Source organism: Kogia breviceps, chromosome 19, assembly GCF_026419965.1.
Source record: "Kogia breviceps isolate mKogBre1 chromosome 19, mKogBre1 haplotype 1, whole genome shotgun sequence".
In the NCBI taxonomy this organism is placed as follows: Eukaryota; Metazoa; Chordata; class Mammalia; order Artiodactyla; family Physeteridae; genus Kogia; species Kogia breviceps.
The window spans coordinates 38,364,552-38,377,595 of NC_081328.1; the positions used below are offsets into that span (position 1 = coordinate 38,364,552).

Consider the following 13,044-nt stretch of genomic DNA (forward strand, 5'->3'; position numbering starts at 1 on the left):
GTAGAATATTCTAAGATTTCATCAGAATAGGATTGTGATTTTTAACTTGCTGGCTATTCCAGGAGATGCTAGCTATTGGATCTTCAGTGGGCAATTTTGTGAAATCACTGATTTTTTTAAAATAGATTTTTCTCCCGCAGTATAACTTAAGGGCAGCCAATTTCCCCCAGAATGAGCAATCCAAGAGACCAAGACAGACAGAAATGCTTTTGTGACCTAACCTTGGAATTCACACACTGTCACTCCTTCAGTAGGTCTGCTTTACTCATCGTGGGAGGGAACAATGCTCAGGGGCATGAGTACCAAGGAGGTGAGGCTCATTGGGACCATCTTGGAGGTTACCACAAGGAGTGGTTACTTTATCTATTTATACATAGGTGGTTACTTTATTTATTTCATTGAGGTATAATTGACATATAACATTATATTAATAGTGTGGGGTATACAACATAATGATTTAATATTTGTATACATTGGGAAATGGTCACCACAATGAGTGTAGGTAACATCCATCCATAGATGGTTCCTTTAAAGCCATGGGATTAGATGAGGCCGCCTAGGGAGTGAGTGTAGAGAGAGAAGACGATAGGATTAAGTCAACATTCAGAAGTCACAAAGAAGAGTCTGAGAAAAAGCTTCCAGTGAGGTGATGCCTTTGGGAGCCCAGTAGAGAAAATATTCCCCAATATTTTGGGAAGGCTGAGAAACTAGGATAATAGCTAAGAAATGACCACCGAATTTATACATGTGCAACATCCCTTTCTCCTTGGAGTTTCACACAATTCAGATGTAGTTGTAAGGAAAACAGATGCAGTTTAAAGCAGTGACTATTTGCAGCCACTTTTGAGTACCAGGAGGTGGCATCATTTATTACTTGGGGGCTATGGAGCTTGTGCAGGAGAAGACCTTGATAATCTCTTTAGGTCTGAAAGGTAAGGTTCTCCTAGCATTAGTTCTGGAAGGTGAGGTCTAGACAGAGAGCTGAATTGCCATGAGTAATAAAGTAAATGAATGGAGCACCTGAGATCACTAGCAAATTTAAAAAGAAGTGTGACTTCAGAAAGCTGCATACGGAAGCAAGTCAGCTGAAAATGACATAATAATCTTCTGTGGGCTTTTGCACCCAGTGCTGGAATGCCTCCAGGCTTGCCTGACTCTCTCCTCTCCTTTCTGCTCCTTTGACGCTCCTTGCTCATCAGTTCCCCTGGTTTCTCCGTAGTATTTTGGTTACATACAGTAAATAATAATAGGACACAAATATTGAGTACTTCTAAGTGCCAGGGACTGTTCCTACTGTTTTATGTATGTCACCTCATTTAATCTTCACAAACTCACCCCACTTTAAAGATCAGGAAACAGAAGCAGACAAGAGGTTGAGTTACGTGCTATTAAGTATAAGGGTCAGAATTTGAACCCAGTCTGGCTTCAGAGATCAGGCTCTTAATTGTTAGATCTTGCTCTCCTTTTCCTTTTAGGGTTTTGAATTTGGCAACCCAGATTGAACCACAGTCTACTCAGGCTTAGACTTTGGCCGCCTTCTGCCCCAACCCAGAACGTGACATCTGTTATTGACTTGTGGGTCTGCCCCACCCCAATAGAAACCCCACCCTGGGCCTTGCAGGTGCCCAATAGGAGAAAGGCCATCAAAGCAGTGTTTGTTTATGCCCCTGTGTCCTTTCTTATGTGCTTCCTCTGTTCCCTTTCTCCCTTCTCTGCCTGGTTGGTTTCTGTATGAAGCATTTGGTTGCCTCCTCACAAATTTTTCTTCCTCCAAGCGTCCTTTGAACTTCTATCCACCCTATCTCACTGTATCACTGTTCCCAGTAGATGTCTATCTCTGCCCTCAGTTGGGAACTCCTCCAGGCAAGGACCGTATCTTTATTCACCTTCGAGGCTTGAGTTGGGCACACTATGGGAGTTCACAAGTGTTTTCTGATTGAATGAAAGAAAGTGCTAGAAAAAGAACAGGACAAATGTTATCCCATGTAGTGAACAATACAATTTTTTTTTGTAACCTTGATGGGCTGATGTAAAAAGGAAAGAACTTCTAAAAGAATCTTCTTAACTTAATCAGTATTTCACAAACCTCTCTCTATGCCCTTGACACTATTGTTGGAGTCAAGGAGGTACACACTTCACATTATTACCATTCATCTTTTATTAAGATTAACTTTTTAAAAATGATGCTACTTGATCAAAGTCTGGTGATTAAAAATATGTTCCAGGTCACTAGAAGAAAGTTTATTAAAAGACTACCGTAGGTCCAGAAAGATGTAAGGCAATTTTGATTTGTTATGAAGACCAACATTTCCACAATTATTTGTAATTAAATTTTGTTTCAGAAGGCCAAAAAAAGGCTCAAAGTGGATAGGGAATCCAAAGAAAATGAAACAAACAGAAATCGAGATTGAACTAATGTATCCTCTTACTCTAAAAGGAATAATTTCTACTTGTAAATTTCTTGTTCCTAAGGAACCAGTCATGGCGCACGCAGATCTTCTGAAATTTTATATTAGTTCTTCAATTTCCTGAATTTGGGAGGAGACCACCTCACCATTCACCACTTCCTGCACAATTGTCTTGATTTTTCGGGCTCTGGTAGGGTCTAAAGATAAAATTGGAACAAAGAGGGCAAAAGTTAGTGTTTCAAATATTCATCTAAAATTGGTTATTTAACTTAAGCTTCTAAATTAGGTATTGACTAATACAGTCCATCAAATTTAAACTTTCAAAAGTGACTTTTGCATTCTAAACGAAATGCATTTTATTTAACAAAATGTATTCAGTGTTGTGCACAAGTGAAAATATTTTTCTTTTTAAAATTTAAAAAGTGTTTATGATTCTCATAATACTTTGTCGATTTTTTTTTTTCCTTCCTGAGCTTGCCAAAAGTTTTAACACAGAACAGACTACTCATTTTTCTGCAGGAGTGCATAAATATTTTTCCTTTGCTCTGAATACAAATATACTTTAAATTTAAATTAGTGATAACACTGCAATATTCAATGAGATCTTACAGTTTTCGTCATTAATAGATGTGATTCTGACTTATTCTAAGTGCTTCTTAGGGAATCTGCATACCTTTGGAGGAATCAGTTGACGGTGTTTGAGAGTTGGAGGCTGCCACATTGGAACTTTCATCCAAACAGTCACTGTAAAGAAAACAAGGGAGTTGATATCACATGATGCTTTCTGGAATGAGAGGGAATAAGGAATTTGCTATTTGAGCTAAAACTTGGCCAACTGGAGAAAGTATTATACATTTCTTTATTAAGAATGATTGAATGATGCGCCCTGAGAGTAATCAGCTGGTGCAGTGCACCTTTGCTCTCAAACCCTGCCTAAAACGGGCTCTTAAAGTGAAGCAAACTGGCAATTAATGGAAGATCTGGTTTCCTGATTTACAGTCCTGAATTCCCACTAGTCCAGGCAGTTATTACTTTTGGAAAGTTCGCTACAGTAGGTCTGAGGTGATTGCATGGCTGTGATTTGATATCATTCTCAGCATCGGGGCATTAACATCAGAACTCGGACGGTTGATTTTTCTAATACTCATCTGCAGCATGCCTCTGTCTGTGATGCCATTGTTCATCCCAGCATTTTATTAACTTTTATCAGGGAAGATAACAGGTGACAACACTTTGCAAAATGTAGAGCATTTAACAAATCTAAGGCGTGTCTTTACTAGATGTGTTATTTTCTGTCAACTAAAGAACCCTTCCCACTTCTGTTGCCCCCAGACTGCATCAGTGTCCACGGTCCGTCAGCCATTGAGGTTATTTTCAGCCTCAGTTATCTATTCACCTTTGGGCTTCTCCGTCCAGCAGGCGGCGGTAGTTCTCGATCTCCAGCTCCAGACGGGCCTTGATGTTCAGCAGCAGCTGGTAGTCGGCGCTCTGGCGCTCGGCGTCGGCGCGCACTTGCAGTAGCTGCTCTTCCAGGCTGCCGATGAGCTGCCGCACCTGGGACAGCTGGCCGTAGTAGTCGCCCTCGGTTTCGGCCAGTGAGTCCTCCAGGGATTTCTTCTGCACGGGGGAGGGAAATGGCACAGACGTAACAATGGAGGGGACCGAAATGCGGAAGGCAGCCAACGGCCTTACTAATTAATTTGTATCCTTTTTTTTCTTTTCTTTTTTTTTTTTTTTTGCGGTACGCGGGCCTCTCACCGCTGTGGCCTCTCGCGTTGCGGAGCACAGGCTCCAGACGCGCAGGCTCAGTGGCCATGGCTTACGGGCCCAGCCGCCCCGGACCGGGGCATGAACCCGTGTCCCCTGCATTGGCAGGCGGATTCTCAACCACTGTGCCACCAGGGAAACCCTGGCCTTACTAATTTGGATGAAACATTTCCTTTGCAAGGCGAAAGGAAGCCGCGTCTTTTGGCGCGCGCCGTACCATGGCGAGCTGGGACTGGAGCTCGATCTCCAGGTTTTGAAGCGCGCGCCGCAGTTCGGTGACCACGCTCTTGCTGGACTGAAGCTCCTCGGCGTTGCTGCTGATCTCCTTCCTGAGCTCGGCGCTCTGCCACAGCAAAGAGAGGGGAGGGGACGTGAGCCAGCCCTGCTCCTCTCCCCGGTCTTTAATGCAAGCGTATCAACCCCTTTTTTCTTTGTTAGTGGTACCTTTTCAATGAACCAGGCTTCCACATCCTCCCGATTCTGCTCGGCTATGGCTTCGTACCGCCCCCGCACGTCGTTAAGGAGGCTCGTGAGGTCCGCTCCGGGGGCAGCGTCCATTTCTACGCTGACCTGGCCTGGGCCGCCGGCCTGGAAACTTTGGAGCTCCTGGGAACAGCGAGTGAGAGAGAGGGGCGCAGGGGCCCATCGTGACTTTCGTGGACCTCTTCCTCCACAAAACATAGTTGGTGTAAAGACAAACCTATCAATGCAATATATTCAAACATTTTTTACCTAAAATTCGTATTTTTATTCTGATTTTGAAAGAACTTAAGACACTTTCACGGGCCCCTAAACTCACCGCGGGTCCTGGGTGCTATGCCTACCATGCCTGATGGATGAGTCGGCCCCGCTTCTTGGGGCTCCACAACCTTTGCAAGAAGGGAAGGCCTGGTGGAAATGTACCCGGGGTTTTCAACTACAGCTGCCAAACCGAGGGCTGCAGACGGTCCCTGGGCTTGGCCACTGTTTCTACCATAGTCATTGCTTTACAGTGGAAAACTCTTTAGGAGCCTAGTGCCAGGGTCATGCATGATTACTTGTATACATTGCGGTATATCAGAGTTCCATGTGTGTATTACACTGGGTATAATTCGCTTCTCTAACATATATAACAGTATGTATTATTGGTAGACTTTTAGTTTTGAACTTTAAAAATACTATATCTTTTTCTTGATAAGTATCTCCTTTTCTTTTCTATGACAAAAAAGATTAATTCTTCAATCCTTCCAGAATTTTTTTCACTAGATAGTGCAAGGTCAGCCTTTTAACATTTTTTTTCCTAGCTAGTGAATAAAAATACTATATTTTAAGAAATCACTAAATCAGGACAATTAAAATTCTGATTGTCCTTACCAAATGATGAAAATGACAAAATCAAAAAGTGCCTCTAATGTGTTAAGCTTTAACAGAAACCACCACCACAACTTCAAAACAAATGGTCATCTTAACAGGGGGATAGTGTATCATGCATATCTTTTCTAACTCCAGAAGTATAAATTTGAAATTGTAATTTTTGAGTCTGGTAGAAAAAAGCAGCTTAGAGAACCGTGCTTTCTGGCTCTCACCTCCTCATGGTTCTTCTTCTGGTAGGCCAGCTCCTCATTCAGGGTCTCGATCTGCATCTCCAGGTCGGCTCTGGCCAGGGTCATCTCATCCAGCACCCTGCGCAGGCCGTTGATGTCGGCCTCCACGTTCTGGCACAGGGCCAGCTCACTTTCGTATCTGCAAACCAAGTGCAAAACAGTCCAGGGAATCAACACACCCATTTGAATAAGCCCCCTGCGATCTTCAGGGCTGCTTTGCATATAAATTTAGCAGCATTGTAATGCATGAGACTGTTTTTGCTCTTCTAACTTTTTCTTTTCCTCTTTTTAAATGATAGGTTGCTGCTCAGTTGGAGAGAAGTGAAAAATTTAGGAAGTGACACTTTTCTACCAGCAATGAATCGCAATAGCACCGCATCCCAGGCTACCTCTTCCCCTCTGGCTGGCTGCCTTGGCTATGAACAGTAAGTAGCAGCCCCTCTCCAGGTGGAGTTTCTGATGGAATCCTAAAAGCGGTTGAAAATTAAATAATAATTAGTCATCTTGCTTAACCTTTATTCATGGTTTAATTTAAAACAGTGATACTTCTTTAGTAACTCGTACTGAGGTTCAGGATCATCACCACTGCAACATCCTGTGAGGAAATTTTGCAGAGCAAAAAGGACGTTAGTACTTTCTCCTTATGTCTGAGGGTGGTGAATGGGAAAGGAGGAGGCAATATAAAAATAAATGCCTGGTTAATATTTAAGTTGTATGTGTCATTGGGAAAAAGGTCACTTCGTTTAACGCCCAGGCAAAAACATTAGTAATTCATTTTGATGCATGGAGGATTGAGGTTTAGGACCCTGGTGGAATTATGTCGCAACGTGAGTCAATAACAAATGTCAAATATGGCAATCCATAGCCCTGGCTTTAAGTACTTTATAACTAAGGACATGTAATGTGAATTGTGTTTGAATCTAGTTACTTTCTAATAGAATGCCCAATGTGAATTTACCAAAACATTAAATGTATGGAGCATGTGAACTGCAGAAGGTTGGAAATATTTGCCATCAATGAAGGCAGGAAAATAGAGAAAAAGAAGAGATACTGGGGCATGTCAATCATCATTAGTCTTTCTTTTATTCTACTCACTTCATTCTGAAGTCTTCGGCAGCCAGTCTTGCATTGTCGATCTGCAAGAGGAGCTGGGCATTTGCAGTGCTGTCAGAAATGATCTGGCAAAACAGGGGGAGACACACAAAGTGAGGTCGTTAAAGATAGTGTTTTGCAAATATATCTTTGAAAGGAAAATTTTAGGTGATGTTATAATGCTATTTTATTAAGGGTTTAAGGCAGTTAACTTTTTAAAAGAAAATATGTGTAGAGAATATTATTTAAAAATTAAGAAACATACATTTCCCCCAGAAAAGGTAGTGTAAAAAACAATCACTTTATGGTAAATGATAAAATAAAACTAAATATCTTAAGATGAGAAATTATTCCAAATACAGTTGAATGGAAAGATATCTAAGTTTTAGGTGATTTATGACTGTAAAATATTGAAATAGCAAAAAAGAAAAGTCAAAAATAATTCCCAAAGCTCCTCTAAAAAGCCATTTTGTTACCTTATTCCTGAGGTCTTCAATCAACAGATAATATTTACTATAATCATTCTGTGACCCGGGGTCTCCAGTCCCAGATCCTCGTGTTTCGTACCATTCTCGAATTTTGTTTTCTAGGTCAGCGTTAGCCTCTTCTAGAGCTCGAACCTTATCCAGGTAGGAAGCCAACCTGTCATTAAGATTTTGCATAGTTTCCTTCTCTGATCCAGAAAGAAGGCATCCATCGTTGCCAGAGAGAATCCCTAGAGAGCCCCCCCCTGGGCTTCCCCCAAATCCAATCCCAAGGCTCCCAAAGCCACCTCCCCTGGCTCCTCCATAACCAGCGCCCAGTCCTCCTGCAAAGGAACTTCCAGAGCCACCGCCAAAGCCAGAACTGGAACCAAACATGGAAGCAGCTGAAAAGCCTCCCCCATAGCTGCCTCCAAAGCCCAAGGCACTTCCCCCGTAAATGCTTCCGATGCTTGAGGCAGAAATGCCCCTGGCTCTGCCCAATGTCCCACTTTGGGAGGACGGCCACTGGGGCAGCCCAGAGGTGCGCGCGGAGAATGACATGGTGCTGCTCTAGAGACCCACAGCCAGGGATGGTTCGGTGTCAGAAAGGCTAACCTTTTATAGGTTACCGACTGGGTGTTGCCGTTGAAAAGTTCACTCTCTCCATTCAAAAATATGTCTCCCCTCCCTGCCAACCTTTTTTGGCCATCTCAACAAGAAAATGGTTTATGCACATTGACAATTCATTGGTATAGAACTAATTGAATAATTGTTCCCATTACATATTTGTGATAGAAAGAAGAAATCTGGGTGGAGTACAGATAGGTTGTCATAAGGAATTTTTCATCTCCAAATTATTCTATTGCTTGTATTCTCAGCACTGCCCAGTGTCTTATGCACCGTAGGAAAGCAAAGAGTGACTGCTGAATGGATAAACTCATGAATATTTCTTCCTAATTCTTAAGTTTCTTAAAGTTCACTCATATTTCCTACCTGTTTCCTTTAGAAGACTCAATGTAAACCATCTGATCATGATGTAGTGTATCTTCTAGCAGAATATCTTTTCAGAAACTGTTGTGAAACGCACTGGTGGAAGGTGGGGAACAAAGGCATTTTCCAGATTGATACTGGAATTTAAATTTTCAAAGATTTGAAAGTCTTGTCGTTAGATTGTTGCATGGTTTCTATTTTTCTAATTCAGAAAGAAGACCTCTTAAATATTGAAAAATGCTATTTTTGAGTAGAATATGATAGTATTTCCAGCAGGTCTTCCTTTACATGAAGTTTGACCTTCCTAGTAAACTCCATGAAATCAGGAGCCTTGTCTGAAAGTTCATTACTCTGCCGCCAGCTTTGCTAGTGTATCAAAAAGAATTGATCTTTTTGTTTATTGAAATTGTATCAGTGCTCATATCCTCAACCCCTTAACCCCCAAATATCCAGATAGTATCTCCTCTGACTCCAGCCTCCCTGAAGGTGAGGTTCTTCAATCCTGTGAATAGTCCTGTGAACAGCTAGAGCCAGCTGTGCCCACTGGTGATTTGGGGGCAAATGCAGAGACGTTCCACTTGAAGCCCATGTCAGTCCTCTAGAGTATCATCAGTTCTGGCAAATGGAAGGATCTTGTGACCCTTTTTTTTTTTTTTTTTTTTTTTTTATCACTTCCTGGGAACAGGAATGATGAACTCAGAGTGAAATCCAACTACAGCTTCCTTTTACCTTTTTATAGAAGGGAGATGTGCCAAGGGACTTACTTACTCCTAACTTATACACTTCACAAAGAGCAAGCAAGTGGGATGTCTAAATAAAGGGGTTTTTAAGCAAGAAATTTGCAGAATTCACATATTCTCATTCACAATAGTTATAGAAAGGAAGCAGCAATCCAATGCAGGATCAGCTTGAAGAGAGGGGGCCATAATCCATCCATTTGTTCCATTTCTTGAGAGAATGGAAACTTGTTATGTGGAAATGCCAGGGGCCCCAGCTTTATACGGAGATTTTTTTTTTTTTTTTTTTTTTTTTTTTTTTTGCGGTACGCGGGCCTCTCACTGTTGTGGCCTCTCCCGTTGCGGAGCACAGGCTCCGGACGCACAGGCTCAGCGGCCATGGCTCACGGGCCCAGCCGCTCCGCGGCATGTGGGATCTTTCCCGACCGGGCCACGAACCTGTATCCCCTGCATCAGCAGGCGGACTCTCAACCACTGCGCCACCAGGGAAGCCCCTATACGGAGATTTTTTACCAAGGATTCCTTTAAACTATTACCGGCGTTACAATCGGTTTTTTTCTGCTCTTGTCCTTGTTTGAACCATTAGTAGTTATTGTGTACTTAATATGTTCTAGACATTGAGCAGGTAAACTACAGACATTATTTTTAACCTTTGTGGCAACCTCTTAAGGTGGATATTTTTATCCCATTTTACAGAAGAGCAATCTGAGGGTGAGGATGTTAAGTGACTTATTCAAGGCCACACAGCCAGGAGATGGCCAAGATAGGATCTGGGTCTGCAGTGCCTTCTATAGACAGCACAACCCTGCTGCTTACAGTGAAAACGAAAAGGACAGAGGGTCGCTCTGACCCCCAAATCGTGAGACTGGGTTTCTGCCCTGCACATCAACCAGGAGTTTTAGCTCTTTCCTTTTCAAAAAAGCTTTCTCTTTGGGCTTCCCCCTGGTGGCGCAGTGGTTGAGAGTCCGCCTGCCGATGCAGGGGACGCGGGTTCGTGCCCCGGTCCGGGAAGATCCCACATGCCGCGGAGCGGCTGGGCTCGTGAGCCATGGTCATTGAACCTGCGCGTCTGGAGCCTGTGCTCCGCAACGGGAGAGGCCACAACAGTGAGAGGCCCGCGTACCGAAAAAAAAAAAAAAAAAAAAAAGCTTTCTCTTTGAATTTCATTTCTCAGTGTACAGCCTGAGACCCAGTGATCTACTACTCTTCGTGGTTTATCAGAAATGGCATCACAAATGAAATTTGGGGAACCTATAGGCAAATGTGTTTTTAGTTATACCTTTTGACATGTAACCACATCTCCAGAGATCTTATGAAGTACTAGTTAAACTTGCACTTCCCACCCAGGAACTTAACATTATGGGTATAAACTATTATTCCCTCACAAGTAGCATCCCCCTGAGACAGAGTGAATCCATTTTATTGCCCTAGAAATGAACACAGACTATTACTTGCTTACAGAGTCAGAAGGAATGTGCCAAATTCAGAATTGTAACTTCGTGATATCACATAATGTGGGAATATGATTAACTTGAATTTTTGAACTTGGAATCAATTTAGTGCTGAAATGTATACTTTCCAACTCTAATGCTTATATGTCAATTTTAAACAATCTTGTTCAATATCTATACATTATGTTTACACATTATACCTTTGTATTTCTATACATATATATTATCCTAGACTGTAAGCTTCTCAGGCAAGGGCTATGTCTACTTCATTTTTTATCCTGAGTCTTAGCCTAGTATTTGGTTAAACTTCATTCTTGCACACTTAGAGTTATTTCACTTGAAAGAACTTAATCCTTAATGTATTTGAATGTGTCATTTAAAATTCATTTCATTTGAAAATGACATTGCTCTAATTTACTGGTATGCTTTGACCAAGATTTATTCTGAATCCAATTATGAATGGGGAGCAACTTCAGAAGCTGAAAAGAGAAGTATTTCTTCTTCAGTGGCTTTTTTTTTGTGGGGGGAGGGAAGGCGAAGCTAAATAATTAAGCCTCTATTTTAGAGTTTTTAGAAGTGAAAGTAACTTCCTTTGACAGCTGTAAAAATACAGGAAGGTGGGAATGTATAAAATGGGCTTGTTGGCAAAATGATTACATAAGTTGAGGCACAGAGGAATATGACTTGGGTGACTGTTCAAAAGAATTACATCTTCCATTTTTGTAGAGTTTAGAGAATATTCAAAATGAGGATATTATTTATATGGCATTTGTAAATCCCTAGATTTTTATTAAGTAAAACATGTGTTCATCTTCTCATGTCAGATGGGTTAGTTTCCTGGTCTTTGTTTGCAGGATTTTCCTCCTGAGTTCTTTCTCTTAAAGACAGACCTTCCACTGGAATTCCCTGGCAATCCAGTGGTTAGGACTTGACCCTTTCACTGCTGGGGCCAGGTTCGATCCCTGGTCGGGGAACTAAGATCCTGCAAGCTGCCAGGTGCGGCAAAATAACAAAAAACAAAAAAACCTTCCACTCTGTGCAATTTACTGATTGCTTGCTAGATGATACCTTTCTTTTTTGCTTTGAATAACAATTTAAGATCCTGTGACTGAATGAAAGAATATTGAGTTACTGACTTTTATGCTGTGCTTTTGAGATGAGGATGAACAAGGATCCTGGTGGTCACGCTTGAGGATAATTTCTGGATTTCACAGCTCAGTGGTTCTCAAAAGCAGGGGAGGATTGTGAGAGAGACGAGGAGGAAGATAAAATAATACCCTGGTAAGGTGAATTTTGGAAGTGAGTCTAGGAGAGAGAAAACAGATGTTTAAAGGGAAATTTAAAAGTAGAAATTGCGTACCAATGCCTTAAGACGGAATTGTTATTTCAGGGTATAAACCTGAGACTGCTCTCCAGTGAGTGAGAGTGAGAGCAAAGGGTATCCACTGGTAAAGTGTTTATTTAAAAAAAAAAAAAAAAAAAAAAAAAAAAAAAAAAAGTGTTTTTTTTTTTTAAAGGGAACTTTATTTTTATTTATTTATTTTTGGCTGCGTTGGGTCTTCCTTGCTGCGTGGGCGTTCTTTAGTTGTGGTGAGTGGGGGCTGCTCTTCCTTGCAGTGTACAGGCTTCTCATTGGTGTGGCTCCTCTTGTTGCAGAGCACCGGCTCTAGGTGCGCGGGCTTCTGTAGTTTTGGCTCGTGGGCTCTAGAGCGCAGGCTCAATAGTTGTGGCCATGGGCTTAGTTGCTCCGTGGCATGTAGGATCTTCTCGGACCGGGGCTTGAACCCATGTCCCCTGCATTGGCAGGCGGATTCTTAACCACTGTGGCACCAGGGAAGCCCGACTGGTAAAGTTTTGATTTTACATCATTTCATGTCATTCTTCTTTTTAGATGTTGTAAAGACTCAGTGAGGAAGTAATTCCCAAAGCCCAGAAAAAAAAAGATAATTCTCTCCATCCTAACTTCACCTCTAGGGGTTCCCTCTGCATTTGATAGCTCCACTTCTGCACTGATGATTTCATATAAAGTCCTGAAACACATTGATGATGATTCTGATGTGTGATAAAGAAACCTGTATATAAAGACCTACAAATGTTCTCTGGATCTGCATGCCTGTCAGAAGTAGGATTGTGCTGTTCTGGTTCTTAACTTGTATAAGAAGTATAGATACATTAAAAAAAAAAAAAGAAGTATAGACAGATACAGAGATTAATGCTTCACTTTCACACAGTACCTACTGGTAGAACTGGAGGTTAGAACCATCTGGTTCCACGTGTATGTGTGGTCTCATCTTCTTTGAAAGATTACGTGGAAGAAACTAGGGATAGACCAAAAAGTGAGGATTAATCTTCCTTTTTTATGGTAGGAAATTGAGTCAAAAATAATAATCCTACCTCTTTTGACAAAGCGTCACTATTACCATATGACAATGGCCATGCCTAGTGAATTTCAAACCCATCTCCTGCAAGTTTTTTATTAATTAGACTCACAATGTCTGGTATTTGCATGTCAGTTTCAGGAATGTGTCTTGGTATGTGAGAAAGAATTCACT

The 13,044-nt window shown here is 41.7% G+C and overlaps 1 protein-coding gene across 1 annotated transcript; it reads right to left on the bottom strand.

The window, feature by feature from the left end:
- Positions 1-2,507: 2,507 nt before the first annotated feature.
- Positions 2,508-7,890, bottom strand: LOC131745893 (keratin, type I cytoskeletal 12-like). Its single transcript, XM_059046595.1, has 8 exons — positions 7,327-7,890; positions 6,854-6,936; positions 5,741-5,897; positions 4,620-4,781; positions 4,393-4,518; positions 3,805-4,025; positions 3,082-3,152; positions 2,508-2,605 (listed from the first exon to the last, which is right to left on the bottom strand). Exons 1-8 carry the CDS (start codon positions 7,873-7,875, stop codon positions 2,508-2,510), a joined length of 1,467 nt encoding a protein of 488 aa, XP_058902578.1. The 5' UTR covers positions 7,876-7,890.
- Between the last annotated feature and the right edge of the window lie 5,154 nt (positions 7,891-13,044).